The following is a 21,115-nucleotide window of genomic DNA, read 5'->3' as shown; positions in this document are numbered from 1 at the left end:
CCTCCTCTCCTCTTTTCAATTCTCTCCATTTCCACACTGCCGTCCTTTCCATTAGAGGAGCAATTTAACAGAGTGCTGTGACATGGGAGGGAGAGAGAGGGAGGAGGGACGAGGGGAGACTCGAGGATGGGAAACATAAAGTGAGGAGGGGAGATAGAGAGGAAGGAGAGGAGTGGACCTGGGGGAGGGATGAACAGATAATCTTTACAGTTTAGAGGATTGCATGACTGAAAAACCACACACAGTACTGGGAATGGGAATATTCAGAGTTTGTAGATGACATATTGATATGTTTTGATATAAGTGTAGGACAGTGTTGTTTATGTTGATATATTCTGATGTTTAGAACAAAAGATAAAAGCAGGAGAGCCACTGATAGTGAAATGGTTTTTGGTCACAAGATAATCTGCCTGAAAAGTTTAGTCTAAATCCTGAGTTCTCATTTTTTATCATTACTTACAAGCAGTAGGCTGGATTCACCAATAAATATATGTAAATATATATCACCATATTCTTGTTAGCTAGAAGCATGTGCAAATTTCTCCTTATTAGCATAAAAAACGCTCCCTCCATGCCCATATAAAGGGTATGAGACTTCAGGGCAGCGTGCAAACACAGAAGGCGCACAGAACTAGAAGAGGCAACATGTCAGTAACACCCAAATTAAAATAAACTGTAGAAACAATCACAATACTTTAAAATACTTTTATAGTTCAAAAGTAGATGTAGTGCTGCTCAAAATGATACTAAAAAAAGGAGATTTAATTCTATTTTTAGAACCAGCAGAGGATATGAAATACAGGTGCATCTCTGGAAATAAGAATATCATAAAAATGCTAATTTTTCCTGAAATTTCATCCAAAAAGTGGAAATTTATTCTAGATCCGTTTTTTTTTGTTTGTTTGTTTGTTTTTATCTCACATAGTTTTTTGGCTCACAAAAATCTAAAATCCACTATCTCAAAATACTGGAATATTCTGGAAAAGTCCAGTTTACATGGTTTCTTAAGTCTTCATTCTCTTATTCTGGTTCTGTACACACAACTACAGCCATGCAGAAGACTGTAGACTTGGCATTCTTAGACAATCGTTGACCCCCTTCACAAAGAGGGTACGCCACAGAAGGTCACTGCTAAAAGGGCGACCAAAGCAGATTCATGGAATGTTGACTGGAAAGGAAAAGTGTGCACAAGCAACAGGGATGAGCTCAGCCTTCAGAGGATTGTCAAACAAATCAGATTCAAAGATTCACAAGGAGTGGACTGAGACTGGAGTCAGTGAGTCAAGAGCCACCACACACAGACAATCCAGGAATTGGGCTACAAGTGTTGTGTTCCACTCCTGAACCACAGAGAACATAAGCGTCTCACCTGGACCAAGGAGAAAAGAACTGGATCAAAGTCCTGTTTTCAGATGTAAGTAAATTTAGCATTTAATTTGGAAATCAAGGTCCTAGAGTCTGAGGGGAAGATCTGAAAGGCCCAGTATGCAACATGCTGGAAATCCAGTGTTTTCAGTTTCCACAGTTAGTGAGTGTTTGGGTTGTCATGTCATCTGCTGAGCTTTAGTCCAGAGTCAACGATGTCAGCCATCTACCAAAAGATTTTAGAGCCCTTCATGCTTCCATCTGCTGAGAATCTATATGGAGAATACTGGTTTCCTTATTACCTGCTTCAAAGTGAGGCCAAAAGTACCAGGAACTGATTTGCTTACCATGGCATTACTGTGCTAGATTGGCCAGCCAACTGGTCTGACCTGAAGATGAGAGACACCAGACTCAACAATAAAGAGGAGCTGAAGGGTGCTATCAGAGCAACCTGGGCTGAATAACACCCCAGCAGTGCCACAGACTGATTGGCTCCTTGACATGTTGAATATGCAGTAATTCATGCAAAATGAGCCTCAACCAAGTACTGAGTGATAAATGAGCATAATTTCCAAGGAGGTCAACATTTCTGTATTATCAATCCTTTGTTGTAGTGGAAATATTCTAATATTTAGTGAAAGTGTAATTTTGCCTTTTATGAGCCGTAATCATCAAGAGTAAGACATAAAACATTTGAAACATTTTAAATGTGTGTGATGAATTTAGAATGATAGAGGTTTGACTTATTTGACCATGGGGAAAAATAAACTTTTCATGATGTTCTAATTTATTGAGATGCATCTGTATGTGCAGCAAATACAACTGGTTGAAATTACTGGTTCAGATGATGCTTTCATCAGAAATGCTATGTAGCATGCTGTAATGAAAAAGATGCATTCCAGATCAGTTTACAAATAGTTAAATCAGGCGACAATCTTCTTACAAACCACTTAAGAGGGTTTGAAGAACAAATTCTTTTAACAACATTTGGTGAATGAGGTGCCTTTGTTATAATAAGAAAAAAGGCAAACGGTATGGATACCAGTTTGACACCAAGAAGACAAAAATAGAAGTCCTAGGCACCCAATATTTGGTAATTTATTGGTTTTGTCATCAAAAAATGCAGTGAGATACCTGAACACTGTCTAAATTGCACAAATATTTTGACAACATTTTGAAAGTGGGCGAACCTGACAATGACTTAGGGTTTTCCTCTCTTCTCCCTGGGGCAGTAATATGGCATTACAATACCCTAGGTATTTAAAAATAGTCACAGCATCACTTTAATTACAGTCATGAAAAATTGTGCAGTGTAATGTGTTTGTGTTTGACGATGCTATAAAAGTGATAACAGAACTATTGTTGATGATACAGACCAAATTTGTCAAATTAAATAATATTCTTAAAAAGGACTCACCTTAGATGTACCTGTACAGGCGTGTGGTGGCATTGTGCTATGGGACTGCACTGCCCTAGGACTTGTTTCAACAGTATCACACAGGTTTAATCATCATTGATTTTCACTAGAATCTTATCAGAGTTAATATTTGTGCTATTGTGGCAACCATTTGTTATTTATTATGGAAGAAAAATCCAGATCTATGTATATATTTATCCCCATTCCACTAAAAACTATCCAGATATGGTTTTTAGTCCATATTACTCAGCCCTACACACTGTGACACTCAGCCTAAGAAAATCATTCCAAGTTTCAATACACAGAAAATATTTCATTAATTATATAACAACAAGCTTAAAATATGTTTTTCAGACCTTGTTTATGTATTTATCTCTGTCTGTCTTTCCTGTCTCTCTCAGGAGTTTCCTTCAAAATCGTCTCCGAGCTCCCCATCACAGACACTCTCAGCCCTGGAGAGGGAGTAACATGTGCTGGATTGGTGGTTCCCTGTACCGTGTGTCAGCCAACAAGCTGTCCCGCACCGTGGCGTCCAACATGTCCATTAACAGAACAGGTAATGTTACTGTGAGGATCTCTGATAACTCGGGCCAAGATTGACGACGAAATATCTGATACTTTCTTACAAGAAAGTGATTAACAAGAAAATTCTGAAAGCTGCTTTAAAACAAGAGCGTTCAAGAATTTTCTAATTGTTTGATTTATTATTAAACCCTTCATTAACAGCACCAAAGACTCAATTCAGTCTGTTCTAAATATGAACAGAGGTTCGATACCCACCCTTCTTGAAGATGATGACAGAGTCTGTGTGCATTCTGAGGTGATAGAGGAGTGTTTATTCATGTTTGTGGCTGCAGCTCTGTCCACATGCTCTCTAATAGACTTAGGAGAACTGGCTGGATTTGCCATCTGAAATAATAAAGTTGTCATCTGTCAGAGCAGCGAGGGGGAGGGTCTGGAGAACTGGACGGTGCAGATTAAAGCCTGGATCTACCCTCTTTTTCTCTTTACACACACTCTGAACCAGCTACACCTGCAGGTGAGATTGAAGAGCTCCATTCTGTTCAACTCGTGACTGGAATCCCAACACACCCACATTCCTCCGTCCTCCACGAACACGTCTCAGGTGTCCTCACGTCCTACCCCAGCCAGCTTCACATTTGCTCTTGGTCTGCAGCCACTGACCTGTAATTCTGCTCTGCTTAAAACACGACCAGAGTGATAACCCGATGAGAGATTTAACCGCCAAAAAAGCTCCAAAATTAGAGGCCTGAATGAGATCAAGGTGTAACCCAAATCTCCACATCCTCCACTCAGCCTCCAGCACAGACAGAGCTTTCCCTCCACTCTTGTTGGAGTGCATCAAGTGCATCATGTTTACGATATTCCCGGACAGACAGGGACGTCACGTTTGGCTTTGACACCAATGTGTCAAACCACAGCAGTATAAATAACCCGGCTCGTATCGGGTTGTTATTGCTTCTGGCTGCAGCTCCAGGTCTGCCCATTCTGAGAAGTTATAATAGTAATTTATTTATTATTTTTAAACTTTAAAGGACTATCATAAAGAATCAAAACATCTGGAATTGCAAAATTAACACATCAACATTTTCTTTTTTAAAAATACTTATCTTTGGGCTTTTATGTCTTTATTCGTAGAGTAGGAAAGTGGATAGAGTCGGGAACAGTGATGAGAGAATGGGGGTCAGACAAGCAGAAAAGGAGCTACAAGCCAGACTTGAACCCAAGCCACCTAAATACATGGGACCACTGAACTGCTAGGCCACATACACATAAACATTTTTAGTGAATAAGGGCTGGGGATGGCTACCAACACATCCGATAGCTACCAGACCGAAATACGACACAGACTTCGATGCTTCATTTCAACATCCTGCCACCCCCACCCCCTGCCTCTCCAAACGAAAGGCATGAAAATGGTTGTTTAGGTTTTAGTCTTGTCTTTTAAAGCCCAACACAGTCTGCTTCCAAGCTACCTCTCAAAGCTTTGAATTTTCTATAAACCTAAGTGAAGCCTGAGATCCTCTGATAAGAACCATTATCTCTCCCTAAGACCAATTCAAAATCTAAGGGTGACCAAACATTCGCTGTTAGGGCTCCAACCATTTGGAAGAATTTACCTGAAAGTCTCAGATTTAAAGACCCTGTAAACTGATAATAAATCTCTATTTTAGGTTTGTTGTATGACAGGTCGCTGTGTTATGAACCCCCAGGTCAAATTTCAGTCTGATAAAACTTCTCTAAGTTTATAAAATTCAACTTCCAAGTCATGAAAAATGAGGCAGTAACTTCGCCCAGGATGTTGTGGGCGTGTCTGTGGAATGAGCGGAAGCCACGCCCACTCATGAGAACTACGATCCCCTCAGATTTAAAAAGAAGTTGATAAAAATACTCCATTCTGAATTGAGGAAAGAACTCACACCGTTGGCCTGTCCCTTGACCTTACATTGACCTTATGAGCACAGTGCAGCTGTCTGGCTCTGTGCCAGAGAAGAGACAGTCTGTTTTCTGTCTCAAATCTCTGTTTTGATGCTTTAAATGATCCATAGACCACTGGCTGATAGATTTGGCAAATTTACCTCTCAATGAACAAATAAAGGCAGTGACATCAGCTAACAACAGACTGGACTGAGATGAACTGCTCTGTGATTTTATATCGTTGTAGCGTTAGGGGGACGGGGTAACTCCCCATTGAGGCCCAGTGACATCACCAGTCTACGTATTTGCCCCACCTAAATTAAACCCAGCCAGGAGAGAGGTAAAAAAAACTTTCTAACCGTCTAAATCTAGAATTCAGTCACATGTAGATCTCAGTGTTTTCACATGTTTACAGCAACCAGATTTCAACATATCTAGTGTGTTTGGACACAAATCTTGGATTTCACTTTACAGGGTCTTTAAAAATTCTAATTTTAAATCAGCTCTTTAAAAACACCCTTTTTGAGTAGCTTTCTTTTAACAATGCCTCTTAGATGTATTTTTTGTGTTTTTACTTATATTTTAGAAATTTTCAGTTGTTTTTATTAAATTTGATTTTATTTAGTTTTTTGACAACATGTTTTAGATTTTATATTGTTAAAAATTTTATATATTTTTAATGTATATATTTTATTTCCTTTGTTTGATCTCTTGTGAAGCACTTTGTTACTGAAGTTTTGTAAAGTACAATATAAATAAACTTAGTATAAATAATCTTACAATAAGAATAAAGCATAAGAACACATCACAAGACTAAAACCTTGCTGCCAAAGAAACCATGAAAACAATCAGCCACCAGCATTAGCCCAAACATCACAAGAACCCAGAAATGCATCAAAAGAACCCAATAATACATCATATTGAAGAAATGCAGCATAACAACCCCCAACTACCCTTCATTTTTATTAACTATTGCTGCCGTCTGGCTATAACCTCATATCTGCAGTTTCACCACTTTTCAGGAAACGGAGAGAAAAACACTAATTTTCAAACATTTTCACCCTACACTGTGATGTTCAGTATCTTTTTGACACTTTTTATCAGTTTAGAATTTGCAGAACCTATTGATAGATGTAAAGGGTGACCAATTACACTGTTAATGAAAAAAATTGAATTAACAAATGTAGATATGAGGCCTGGCATCAGCACTATGGAAAGTCTGCAGCCAATTGGAATATGATAAAACATTTTCTTTACTACCTTAAAAAAAAACCAAGACAGAGAAAAGTGACCTCTTCTTTAGTTTCAGTGATAGATCCATGTCTTCAACTCTGTGCAGAACTAATTTCTTGAACTGTTGTTAATATCTTACAGCATGTAAATAAGCATGCAGTAAATGTTAAACAAAAATAAAGTTGAACACATTAAATTTTTTCCCCTTTTAAAGCTTAGGTTGACTTCAAATACTTCATTCTTTTTTTTCACAGATCACACAAGTATATTATAAGGTAACATAATAAACATACCATGTTCTTACACAGAAGAGGTTTCCCATTATTGCAGACCAATCATCACAAGCAGCATTTATGCTTTTAAACTCGAGCGTGATTAAGAACTTAACCAGGTCCAAGACTCACTGGGGAGTTGTCTCTTTTGAGAATATTTATTTTGTGTTTAACTGCAGTGCTTTTCTGTTGCTTTATAAATCAGACTAATTAAATCAACACAAAGCTATGCCTCTGAATTACTCACATGTCCCCTCTCCTCATTTAGGACGGTCTTATGGTGCTGCTCAGGTCTCACCCACGATATACAACCGACCCTCCAGTACCCGTCATTTAGCCAGGTAAGATTTTCACACTATCATCTGTTTTCATCAGAAGACCTGAAATTGAAGAAGTGCGAACATATCTGAATACATCTAAGACTTTGAAACTAGAACTTAACAGTTCCATGTGGGCCGTCCCGCTGGCTCCCTTTATACAGCTCCCCCATCATGAAATCAAATCCATCCAAGACTCTTAAATCTGATCCTCATCTCTCTCTCCCTCTGTGAGATTAACGACCTTTCATCAAGTCCACTTAGACTTGTAAATCCATTTATAATCTTTGGACATTAAAATTAACATTTAGTGGACATGTTAACCCAAAGTTACTCTCACAGGTTGTCAGAGGTCCTCTCCTGCTTTAATTTTGTTGTTAGGAACTGTCTAAAACTGGAAGCCCATTTCTGTCAGTAATAGTCCAAATTATGAATTGAAAGTTTAGATTATAAGGTAAGAAGTTAAGATTTTGACAAAATAAGCCATAAGAAGAAGAGAGTTCAAAATTATACTTTTTATGTCATGATTTACTTTTCTCATAACTATGACTAACTAGCTCAGAATGTCAACTTTTAAACTACATTTTTACATTTAATCATACAATTTAATCATACAAGTTTGACTTTTTTCCTCACAATAAGGACTCTGTATGTCATGCAGTGGGTTTTTAAAAAATATTTTGACTTTTTTTTTACTTTTTACCTCATAATGTTGAGTTTTAACTTATAATTTGCACTTTTACATTAAGATTTTGGCATTTCATCTCATAGTTTTGATTTTTTTTTCAACTCATATTTGTGAGTTCTAACGCAAAATTTTGAATAATAAACTCATAACTCAGAATTTTAACTCATAATTTGACATTTATATCATGATTTTTAGTTTTTGTTCCATAATTTTGACTTTGTATCATGATCTTCTTTTTTCAGTTTCACTTTATATCCAATAATTTTGACTTTATATAGTATATTTCTGACTTTTTATCTCATTATTTTGGCTTACTTTGTCATAATTTGGACTTAAACTCATATTTATAGTTTATTAGCTTATATTTTTAACTTTTTTTCTCAGAATGTTTTATTATCATCCAATAACTTTGACTTAATATCATAATTGTTTCTTTTCAATCAAAATTTCACTTTTATTTTATATATATTTTTTTTCATGGTAAAATTCTGTTTTATCTCAATATTTTTACTTTTATCTCATAATTTGGAATTTTCATCTATTAGTCTTGACTTGTAACTTTTTCAGTCATAATTTAACTTTTTTTCTCAGAATTTTGAATTTTTATTTCTTAATTTTGGGGTTTTTATTGTGTAATTGTGACTATTTATCTCACTATTTTGACCTCCTTTCTCATATTTCAGACTTTTGGACTTGGCTTTTTAACTCATAATTCTTAATTTTTATTATATATTTCTGAATTTTTATCTTGTAATTTAGATTTTCGTATCCATTTTTATGAGTTTTTATTTCATGATTTAATTTTTTTACACATAATTCCGACTTGTATGTCATAATTTAGAGTTTTCATCCCATACATTTGACTTTTTGTTATAATTTTAAGGTTTTCAGTCATAATTTCACTTTTTATCTCTGAATTTTGAACTTTTTTCTCTGAATTTTGACTTTTTTCTTTCTTTTTTTGCTATTTTAAATTTCTGTCCCATAATTTTGATTGATATACCATAATTATGACTTTTTATCTCATAATTTTAAATTTGGATTTCAGATTTTTTTCATTCTTACCCAACATAAGCATTATTTCCCTTATAAGTGGTTGAAACTGTCTAACATGCTTTTGCTGATCTATTGAGACTTAAGTTTTTCTCTGTGTTTTCTTAAACAAGTCGTGCAGTCCAGCGGAGCCTCGCCATCATCAGACACGCTCGCCACAAGAAACAGCAGAAACAGTACTGCATGTACTACAACCGCTTCGGCAAGTGTAACCGCGGCAACAGCTGCCCCTACATCCACGACCCAGACAAGGTGGCCGTCTGCACCAGGTAGCAAAAACACACAAAAACAGACGATTCATCATAGGGCTCAGGCAGCCCTCCTGAGAGGAACAAACATTATTCAGGTGTCGACATCAACAGGTTTAAGGGAATGTCCTCTGTTTCACTAGGAATGCTTTTACTTTGTTTTCCATCTCTCTACACTGTATTTCATCTGTAGTTGGTTAGTTTCCACCAAAGGCATAGGAACAATGTCTGTCAAGGAAAAGTCATGAAAAAGGAGAAAAGTATTTTTGTTAAAAAAAATACAGACTTAGGCAGCTTTACAAAAAAAACATATTCAGAGAGGTTATCAGGTTTTTAAAACCTTCTCTGTTTTAAAAGGTGGTATGTGTTTCTTACAAAAAAAGTTGGGGTGTTGTGTAAAATGTAAATGATCAGAATGTTTTGCAAGTCTCATAAACCCATATTTCATTCACAATAGTATATAAACGACATATCTGGGACATTTTACCATTTCATGAAAATGTTAGCTCATTTTGAATATGATGGCAGAAACATATCTCAAAAAAGTAGGGACAGGCAACAAAAGGCTGGAAAAGTAAATGGTACTACATTGCATTAAAAACAGGCATGATTCTATACCACTGCACAGTCTCAAAAACATTTCCAGAAATCGTTGTCTGCCTACACAGTTGCCATGCACAAATGACAGCTAAAGTGGTATCATGCAAATAAGACGCCGTATGTGAATAGGATCCAGAAACTCTGCCATCTTCTCTGGGCCAAAGCTCATTTAAAATGGACCGAGGCAAAATGGGAAATCGTTCTGTGGCCAGATGAATCAAAATTTTCAATTCTTTTTGAATACCACAGATGCTGTGTCCTGCAGACTAAAGAGGACAGGGGCCATTCAGCTTGTTTTCAGATCACAGTTCAAAAGCCTGTATCTCTGATGGTATGGGGTTGCATTAGTGTCTATGGCGTGGGCAGCTTCCACATCTAGAAGGAACTATCAACGCTGAACAGTAGAGAGAGGACGTCCCCGTTAGGGAAGGCTTTGCATATTTCAGCAGGACAACACTAAACCACATCCATCACAACAGCATGGCTTCACAATAGAGGAGTCTGAGTGGTGAGCAGGTCTGCCTGCAGTCCAGACCTATTTGGAGCATTACAAAAGGAAAAATCTGGCAAAGACGACCGAGGGCTGCTGAGCTGCTTGAATCAAACATCAGACAAGAATGGGACAACATTGCTCACCCAAAACTCCAGCAATTGGTCTCCTCTCTTCCAAGACATTTGCAGATTGTTAGTAAAAGAACAGGGGATGCTACACAGTTGTAATCATGGTCCTGTTCCTACTTTTTTCATATTCAAAATGAGTATGTATTTTTCATGAAATAGCCTAACACCTCACTTTCAAAATCTGATATGTTGTTTTTTCTATTGTGAATGAAACAAGGGTTTATGAGATTTGAAAATCATTGCACTCTGTTTTGTTTACATTTAACACAACACCCCAATTTTTAGGTATTTTGGGTTATAGAAGTCTTCCTTAAAATACTGAATGCTCTTAATGCAATCCCAGCAGCTACTTACATAACCAGCATACCTGTAAGTTCAGTCAGAGAGACTGTTTGGGGATAATTTCTTTTTCAGCATCAGTTGTTTTTTGTTAACAGAAATTATTTCACAATTATTGATATCAAGGAAAAAAATTACAGTTTATAAACATTATTTTGTGTGTGTGGGGGGGGTGGGGTTGTCTTTATTTGATAGGTAAGAGAGAGACAGGAAATATGGATTGGGGGAGTGGGAAAACATGCCCCTAAAATCACCAGGACCAGGAACTGATCCTACAACCAGTGTGACATGGACTGTAGCCTTTGTATATAGGCCCCTGCTCCTCCAACTTTGCTAAACCAGAGCCCAAAGATTGCAATAGAAAGTTGAGATTACTTTGTGAATCTCTTTTTTCGTCACCTCCAGTAGTGAGAATATTCTCATGTGTAGAGAAATATTTAGAGTTTTCCAGCATCAAAGATAAGGAAGAAAAATATCTGTAGACACAAAATGAACAATCATAATTTGGACTTATATTTATGGTAGATTCACGTGTCTCAGATGAGATGCATTTAAAGTATCTATTTACTGTAAGGTAAAACTTTAAAATGAGTGTGTAGATCATTTCCAGAGCCAGCATGCTTCTCCCACCTTGCCCCTCCAGAAACACAGACATGTGTTGATTTTATTCCTGCAGGTTTCTACGAGGAACGTGCAAACAAGCAGATGGAACCTGCCCGTTCTCTCATAAAGTGGCAAAGGAGAAGGTAACAGACACAGTCATACACCACCTAGCTTTTGGACAACCCCCCTTGTTTTTTGGTTTTCATTGCTACAGCCTTGATAGAGTACATGGTGTGAATATAAGATAACACAGTATTGGGTACAGTCATCCTGGATCGAATGTGCATTCTTGGCAAGACTCCTGTTTCCATTGCACAGTAAGTAAGGAGGATTTAACCAGGTGGGGGGGCTCAGGGGGAGGGCTGTGGGTAGACCTGGAGCCTGAATATTGGAGTTTGTGACTGTAGATTGCATGTCAGATGTACACACTAAGAGTGAGAGCGCTGAGTTCATTTCTGAGGAAACCATTGATATCACTGAGGTGAGTCATAGAGCCAGATCTGATGGCAAAACCAAACTGGGCAGTTGACTGAGGTTTGAGGCAGGGAGGTTAATGCAGAGAGATGCGGAGGACAGGGTTTGTGGCCTCTGTGAGACGGTAGAGGGCTTACAGGGCCATACAGAGCCTCAAGGCAGCTGTGTCCTCTCCACGTTGCTTTGCAGTAAAGGCGTCTCATGGCATGATCCTGACTGAGCAGTCAGATTTCAAGAAACGATGGACCAGCCACCTTGAGGACTTGTATTGGAAAATCTCCCAGTCATGAGATCCAAATGAATGCCGTAGACATAGTGTGTGTGGCCCCACCTGGGAGCTGTGATCCACCAACTCTCAACAGGTGGTGAACAGACTGAAGGCTGGCAAAGTTCCAGGCATATGCAAGATCCAGGCTGAGATGCCCAAGATGGGCGGTGAAACCTCCCCTCCAGTGGTCGCATGCTCTCATCTGCCCCTTATATAGAGAAGGGGCATCATGCAAGGTCCTTGCACCGCTACTGCTGAACAAGATCCATGATTACCTGATCCAACACCAGCAACCTGGAGGTCACCTAGAGGTCTACCATAGACCAAACCCTGACACTTAAGGTCTTCATTGAACACTTTCAGGATTTCAGTAGAGGGTTGCTTGCTGCCTGTGTGGACTTCCAGAAGGTATTCAACTCTTTGAGCAGAAATGCCTTATGGAGGAGTCTGGAGCTCCTTCAGATCCCATGTGCGCTCATTCATATTCCGGTCCAGAGAGTTCTGTAAAGTATGGTTGCTCCACCTCTGACTTCTTCCCAGTTGATTCTGGGGTTAGACAGGGCTGTGTCTTAGCCCCTATGTTGTTCAGTGTGGAGTGTCATTTGGCAATGTCCAGATCACTGATCTGGACTTTGTTGATGATACTGTGATCCTTACAGGGACTGTAGATGTTCTTGTTGGGGCTCTTAATTTGCTGAGTGGGGAGGCTGAAGGGTTTGAAATGTGTGACTCCTTGGCCAAAACAAAGATCCAGGCATTTGGGGATGCTGCCATCGAATCTGTGTCTGTGAATGGTGAGAGCGTAGAAGTTGTAAAGCGGTTCACCTACCTTGGCAGTGTAATCCATTGATCTGCTAGCTGCAAGGCTGAGATCAATGGCAGACTTGGTCTTGTGCATTGGGAAATGGGTCCTTGGTCCTTCCAGACTTACTGTACTTTTGTGATACTGTCTGGTGGACAGAGGTGCCGGCTGGACTCCTTTATGATAACTTCTCTTTGGCGTATTAGTGAGTATCATTGGCAAGACCATCTATCTCATGTTGATATGCTCATAAGAGCTGGGATTTGGGAGGTCAGCTGCTAGATACAGGGGCGGCAGCAGCACTTCTAAAGGCACCTGACGTGCTTTCCCAGGCCTGATCTGGCTCATCGCATACAGGGTGCTGAGGACCCAGTGAGCTGGTCCAGACCGTGGAGGCAGCTGCATGTGTTGTGGAGGGGTCACCTAGGAGGATACCTGGAGAGATGGGCCATGGGCCTGGCACAGGCCTGGATGATGGTCATCAGGAGGCCAGAGCAGTACAGGACCAAGGTTGATGCAGAAAAGTCTTAAACCGGTATATGCTCCCATTCCTGGCCTGACCTGATATGTTTGAATGAGCTATTTTAAATTGAGTCCTAGTGTTTATGATAGAATCACTTTTAGTCTGAGTCATAAAGGATATAAAAATATAAATTCTGGTTTAAGGACTTGTGTTGAAAGCTTTATATTGTGTTTGTCCCTCTAATTAAATTATAGGTTTATTAATGTTGTTAACTTGAGAGTGTCCTGCAATTTGTAAAAAGTTGCTCCTCTGGCGATAAGGATCAAATTTAAGTGGCCCTTTTAGAAACCAAAGTCCCTCATCTGTGGTCTAAAGTTTGGACACAGAAGTCCAGATTTGTTTTTTTAACTAAGCTGTATCAAGTTGTGTCACCTGCTGCTGTAGCTACTTTTGGCTCAGAGCTCCAGCTAAGGGTGTGTGTGGTGTGTTTTGTGTTGTAGTTGGAGCTCTAGCCCAAGGGGAAAGTGTAGAGTCTCAGAAAGGGAAAGCTTTTTTTCATTGAGAAAACCTCCCTGCCTGTAACAGGTGCCTCAGCCCTCTCTCTCACAATGCCCTGCACCTGTGTTGCTGTCACCCTGCTGCCTGTGAGTGCTGAGAGCCCAGCTGTCCGTTTGCTATGCCCCAAACCTTTGGCCCATCCCTCCACAGGACCCCCCCCCCAACTCTGATTTCATGTGGACCCTTAAACAGGACTGTATGGGGGACCTGGGCAGAAAGAAGCTTGATTTGAAGGAAGGGGTTCAGGGTTATGCACCAAGCAGTCCTCTGAACCTGATATGGGTGCTAGTGTGGACAGGCGAGCCTGAATCCTGCTCCCCACCCTCCTGTCCCCCCACTACCACAAATACCTCGAAACCAGAAACCCCCTACTCCCCTGGCATTACCCCCTGCTCTACCCGGGAACACCAGCCGCCCCCGTCCCTCCCATACACACATCCAGAGCACATAAACACATCATGAGAGCCGGACAAGCTGCAGCCTGGATAAATATTTCTGTAGTAGTTAATTAGGTAGAACTGATCCCAACAAGGAGGAGTCCCTCTCCCACCCCCTCCATGTTTCTCCACCGGACCCCCCTCTTTAGGGATATATTTAGAGTGGCCTCCACCAGGCTCGCCCACGGACCCTGAACAGTAGTTTTTTCTACACACACCCCACACACATGCTGTTAAGACGCACATTCACTTTCACTCCGGTGCTGTCAACTGCAATTAAGGTCATTTAGCTGCTCAGTGTGACAGATTGTTTGAGAAAGGAGACATGTGAACTGAACATAGGGCTGGTGTGGTTTTAAAAACCACATGTCTGTTTACAAACTCAGATTATATCATGTTATATAACACTGATCACACAGCACAAGTATGGAGATGATCTTTTGAGGTTTTGATTGAATTACAAGATCCACTTCCAACAATTTTTAAGCTGTCTTTCCTGTTATTGTGTCTGATTTGAAATAACCTCTTGTCATTAGCTACAGTTTTAAACAACTGAAAATAAACTACAACTTGAATAACTTTTATTTAGATATAATTAGCTTGATTTTTTTTTATAAAGGAAGGGTGTGAAAGGATAACTAAATTGTTTGATATGATGTCAGTGATGATGGCTTATGATAGCTGTCCTTTCTGGTTTGTTATCTGTCTTGTTTCCACTGATAGACCTCTGGACCCAGTCAATTCTGGAGCCAGGGGTCTTAAAAGTCATCTAAATGTCACCAATATCCCCTTTAACATACTGCAGAGTGTTAGGTAAGGTTTCATATCTCAAAAAATTAGGTGAAAAGCACAACAATGTCTGTCAAGCAGGGATTTCATGCAGGGCATGCATCTTTTCCACAGATTTCAGTTTATTTCTATATATCCAGAGATCTAGGATCCAGAGACTAGTTTTCTGTTTATTTTAAAGTTTTATCTTTTAAAGAAAATGAGTCGTCGTATTGTATTCTTAGTCAAGCTCAGAGATTGAAGATCCAGTGAGCAGTGTGTTTTAACTGTGACATTTCCAACAAAAAGGAGACTTTTTGAATATTTTAGCATGTCCTCCTCCCAAACACATGATGTTTCTCATTTTTAGTTATCAGAACTGTTTATTATATCCAGTAATTAAAGTGTGCTTGTCATTGACTCTCACTGAAGGTGGCATGCTTGTTGTTCAGTGTTTAGAGAGAACGAGACTCAATTTAATTTGAGTTTTTTTAGTGAAAACCTGGGCTGCACTGTGGCTCAGGGGTTAGTGCTGTTGCCTCACAGCAAGAAGGTCCTAGGTTCGGTTAGGTTAATTGGTGAGTCTAAATTGGCCGTAGGTGTGAATGTGAGCATGCCTGTTGTCTGTCTCTATAAGTCAGCCCTGCGACTGACTAGCGACCAGTCCAGGGTGTACCCCGCCTCTCGCCCAATGACAGCTGGGATAGGCTCCAGCTCCCCCACCCGCGACCCTGAATGGGATAAGCAGACTAAAAAAAATGGATGGATGCATAATGAAACCTATATAGTTTACTTTTACCAAAAGGAAAATTGACAGGAAGGAATCAATAAGGCAATCGATAAAGAATTGAATTGATAAGAAGAATTGATAATGGCATTGGTATCAATAAAACCATATCAATTCCCATCCCTACCTGTGTCTTTGTCTGTAGTCTTTCGCTAAGGCCAAGCTCATAAAAGAATAAACATTTAAAGGGATATTTTGGTATTTTTTAAAGTTGTGTTGTATGAGGGACTTGGTGATAGTAGTGCCATTAGCCTCCAGTGATTTCAGGGTTGTCCTTTTGAAAAGGATGCTTGGAGAAGCTAGGCTATGCAATGCTACAGACAAGTACACACTAAAAATGATGGGTCAAAAATAACTCAGTTTGGGTTGTTTTTAACTCAGCTGCTGGGTCAATATAGCACCAGCCCAGCATTAGTTAATTTGACCCATCAAGATGGGTTGCTCCATTTTAACCCAACAGATGAGTTAAATATTCCACCCAAATGCTGGGTCAAATTAACTCCAAATCTGGGTAAATTCAACCACACATACTAGTTATATACTCTACCCACTAGTTTAATTTACCAAACCAATGAACTGTATCCGTGTGTGCTTCCATGCTAACGAAAATATAGTGATACTGTTACAAGCTGTGATGGGGAATGGCTCATAGTCAAGCTGAATGAGTTTGACAATGAGCATTAGCAGCTATCATTTATTTTTCAACACAGACACATACAGACAGGGTAGTCTGCACCATTAACCCCCTCACTCATGGTGTGACACTTTAAAAGAACACCCTCCCCCAAAAACATGAACCAACAAACAAAACATTACAACCACGCAATGAAACATGAACATTAAAGAACATCGGACGAGTGAATTCCCTTGCACAAAGTAATACCCAGAAGTCCCTGCTCCAGGCGACTGCTTCCTGAATCGCCACAATACTATTTTAAAAGGTAACGCAAAACAGACAATGTGAATTAGATATGCAGTGTGCACAAACCTTTAATTATTGACTTGGCTCTCCAAGAGGGTGACCAGTCAGGTTTTCCCTGGTGTTGATATCCATATTGCTCTTGGTGCTTCGTGGTAGATGGCAAGAGAAGTTGACGCCATGATGCGATGACGTCATGACATTCAAAGCACAAACAACCCAGGTGCTGAGTCAACTGATGTATGTTGGGTTGATGGATCTTGACCCAGCGCATGAGTTGCACAAAAATAACCCAAATCCCATAGAAATAACCCATAATAGCCCAATAATGGGTTAAACATTTCATAACCCCACAGTTGGGTAGAAAAAATAACCCAGATGTTTTTAGTGTGTAGAGCTGCCACATGTAATTTAGTGAGTTTAAGGTAAAAATGGGCCAAAAACAATTTTGCCTCAATTTTAGCCCATAACAAATTGTTTTCACCCAGAAATCCTCTGTGTTTGGCCCTTCTTTGTAAAGTGAGCTTCGTGTACTGTGCTCTTACACCTCAGTGTATCCAAACAGCTGTTTGAGCTTCAGCAGAGAAAACACCACCAAACTGAGCTCAAAGTTGTTATTTCAGCTCAGTTTTCCTTTTCAACAGCGGGCACAGTGTTCTCATAAGGTAAACATATCATGCTGACTGTAGCTTGTCTAATTATCAGCCTGTAGAAGAATAAAGCGACAGCCATAAACCTACTTGGATGACTGTGACGAAGCAGCTCCTTCACTGACTGAAGGCAAGCTCACTTACACACACTATCAGCACCAAACCGCAAACACACACAGTGCCAGGACAGAGTGACACATACACCAAACCTTTCCCTCTCTGCCAGCGTTTCCAGTTGCCTAATTAAACTCACCATCATCTTCTCCCCTCCTTCTCTGTTTCATAGTGTGAAGAGTGCACACTGGAGGCTCGAGCCTTTACTTAGATACAGTTACACATTTTTAAAATGCTCTCACCTGGAGGTACGTTGCATCTGAGTTCCATCACTTCCCATGCCTGTTCCATTTTGCTCTTCTGGTTGGAGCTGGTTTCCCTAATTTACACCCGGAAAGTTGAAGAAGGTCAGTAAAACACCAGTGTTCAGTAAGGCGGAGAACTCTGGATGGGGAGTGATGCAGGCTGCAGGCGTTTGTGAGCAACTATCCTCGATCAGAAATATGAAAAAGTGTTGTGAAGTCCAAATTATGATGGCAGTAGGTCTGTATGGTTATGTCACAGTTTACTCAAATACACCACCAGGTAACTCAGGATTTTTCCTGTTAACCAGTCTGTACTAAAGTTTCTCTCCCTCTGTTTTTTTTCTGCTGAGTCTCCATCCTCTTAGTACTCTGGCTCATGAAAGTATTCCCTTCCACAGTAAAGGACATGCCATCGTCACTCGACTTGAATTTGCTCATTTTCGTTTGGTTTTATCTTTTGTCGTTTACTCTGCTGAAGCCTGCAGACACAAACAGCTGCTCAGATATGCTGAGGGCGACGACCACATAGCTGGTAGCCAAAGCCTGCATTGCAAACATAGCGGCTCACACTTAAAAAACAATATATATATATTGAGCTAGCATTGTGTTTTTACCCATTTGAGCAGCTATACCCATCTGTGGCTTTATATAGCTTATGTTTTTCAAGCGTGTCCTCTTTGAAGGAGCAATGCACACTATAATCACTGGAGGCTAATGCCTCTGCTTTGCCAAGTACTTCATACAACCCAACTTAAGAAAATACCAAAATATCCCTTTAACCTAGAAGTTTGATAACAGTCATGTGATATGTAAGGAAAGTCTCCAACCACATCCTTTGCAGTCCTTAGATTTGTACTGTCTGTTTGTCAAAGTAAGTATTTCTGGCACAACCTCATCAACTTCCAAGGTGCATTGGAGGATGATGAAGCCTTGGAGGAAACAGAAAGCTCCAACATCAGGTGTAGTTTAGAGAACAGCTCTTATTAGACCTGTCTATTCGACTAAAGTCTCACCTTACATTGTTGTCTGTTTCTCTCTAGATGCCGGTCTGTTCCTACTTCTTGAAGGGAATCTGTAACAACAGCGACTGTCCCTACAGTCATGTCTATGTGTCCCGTAAAGCTGAAGTCTGTGAGGACTTTGTCAAAGGCTACTGCCCCGAAGGAGAGAAGGTAAATTTACACACTTTATGCATGTAACAAAATGCAGCAGGTCACTAACTATTAGACTCATTTTCCCACTCTTAAAAGAGGCTTTTATTCATTCAAAGGCATCAAAGCACTGGATAAAAGCATGACTCTACCATACTATAGCCTCTCAAAATACCTCGCATCAGAGTTGTCTTTACCCCACTCACAATGTTCAACCATTTTTATGAGTTGATACTGTAGAAAACTGGGAGAAAATGTAAAGTTCTAATGCTCTTCTGTGTGGATCTACATGTCGAAGTGCATTATGTAGCTGCAAGAAATAAGATTGACTGGTGGTGTTGGAGTGCAGGGTTTTGTGACAGGTCAGTGCCAAACCAGCAGAGAAGTGGTGTTCTTTCAGTGAGAGAAAAGCTTTTTTGTACTGGCATAAATCAAGACTCGTTTATCCTTTGCTCTGACGTTGGTTAGATCTCTGTATCTTGTTTTAGCTCGGCGTCGATACCATACCTCGATGGTGAAGTTCTTTGTCTAAGCCGTCTTCTTTATTTAAATGTATAATTACTCTGTACAGCGTGTATAGGGTTCCACTGAAGTTTAACTGAGGCTTAGGTAAACAAGTAGTTTGTAACCAACACCCCCTCTCACACATAGACACATGTACACAGTGACACACAGGCAGCAACAGCTGCAGGGGGTGGCTGTCCATAATGGCATAACTGTAGTGTCTGAGTGACACATTGCAGGCCTGATGCGTAACAGAGAGCCACCTACACATGACTCCAGACACCCGAGTCTCTATCATACACTCGCTGTCCCCACATCCACCTCCTCCTCCTCCCTTTGTCTCCCCCTCTCCTCCTCTGTCTGCTCGTCTCTGAGCGTCGGCTGTGAAACAGATGCTTTTTCACACTGTCAGAGCTCATTTAAATAGAGCATGGGGAAATGAGGATATAGAAAACAAAAGGGATATTAATATTTATTCTATTAGCTGAAGTGCTTAGTCTGTGATTTTCCCCTTGTGTGTTTGTGTGTGTGTTTATGGAGTGCTGGGCGCTGAGGCTCTGCTGGCTCTATGATGGATAGCAGGCAGTAATTATAGATGGGAAAAGTGCTGAGGATGGCACTATGGGCCAGGCAGGCAGACACTCCAGCAGCTTAGGGGTTAAGTCTGCTCCTCGCCTCCATCCTCCACCTCCTCCTCTTCTTCTTCCTCTCAGACTTTCCTCCATCCCTCCTGATCCTGGCTTTGTCTCACGCTCACCTTCCACCTCTCCTAAACTGCCTGTACCATCCTAACAGACCCTTCATGTCTCCAACATGAGTTTTAAACAATCTTTGTATTTTCCCAACACCGCTCTTTCTCAGGCTCTCACTCCTTCAGATCCTGACGTGTTTGGCTGACAGACAGTTCTATGGCATGATTAAGAGGCTGCAATTAGTTGTCATTCATAATTTTGGCAATTTTCAATGTAAAATCTGTAAGTGCTTTAAAGTTTAACTTTTCAGACAGAAGCAGAATTGTTCAATCAGTTTGGAACTGTGTCAACCTTTATAAATCTTTTTTCTGTAAAACGGGTCGTATGCTGAGCGACTTTAAGACAATTCAGACATGAACTTTTTGAGTCACACTACTCACTTAGAAGCATCATTGTGTGTTATTTCTCATGCAGTGTACACTGGGACACCAAGGTTGACCACAGCCTAACCACGGCCTGAGCAGCTACTCTCGACTGGTTGGATGGACTTCCAGCATATTTGATATTTTTGTCATACGACATGCTATAAGAGCAGAAACACGAGCAGAATCCCCAACTTTAGACCATGTTTTCCTTTAAAAACTCTCAGACAGCATCTTTAATCACCATGAAAACAGCTCATTACTTGTTTTTTTAAACTGTTTCTAGTGTTTTAAGTTTGATAAATGCATGCAGTGCAGTTGTAAAATTAGTGAGTTTGATGATTGTGATCTCAATATCAATCAAAATAATTCTTATAACGATTTTTTTTTCCATGATCAAGCAGCCCTACTTAAATGTGTAAGGAATAAGGATGAACAAAGAAAAATATCTCCACTAATGTAGTTCTGTTAATCCTGACTAAAACTATACAAACAGTACATATGCCTGATATTTAAAACAGATATAGCAGTTGTAAACATTTATTTTTATCTGCGGACAATTTATTTCTGACGCAAGTATCTGCCTTTACCAATATGCTGACAAAATCATGCATCCCTACTTTCTTACCTTTTACCTTTACTGATGGAGGGTCTGTTTAGGTTTTA

The 21,115-nt window shown here is 40.0% G+C and overlaps 1 protein-coding gene across 2 annotated transcripts in view; it reads left to right on the top strand.

The window, feature by feature from the left end:
• Positions 1-21,115, top strand: part of zc3h3 (zinc finger CCCH-type containing 3) — a 109,338-nt gene that overhangs the window by 73,008 nt on the left and 15,215 nt on the right. For both annotated transcript variants that reach the window (XM_041792158.1, XM_041792157.1), the window contains exons 5-9: positions 3,184-3,338; positions 6,995-7,067; positions 8,898-9,053; positions 11,269-11,338; positions 18,721-18,852. In XM_041792158.1, coding sequence (XP_041648092.1) covers positions 3,184-3,338; positions 6,995-7,067; positions 8,898-9,053; positions 11,269-11,338; positions 18,721-18,852 — 586 coding nt within the window. The remainder of the gene's footprint in view (positions 1-3,183; positions 3,339-6,994; positions 7,068-8,897; positions 9,054-11,268; positions 11,339-18,720; positions 18,853-21,115) is intronic.

Source organism: Cheilinus undulatus, linkage group 7 (assembly GCF_018320785.1).
Source record: "Cheilinus undulatus linkage group 7, ASM1832078v1, whole genome shotgun sequence".
Taxonomy (NCBI): domain Eukaryota; kingdom Metazoa; phylum Chordata; class Actinopteri; order Labriformes; family Labridae; genus Cheilinus; species Cheilinus undulatus.
Note: the sequence above shows the minus strand (reverse complement) of the source record. Positions and strands in the feature narration are given on the sequence as shown.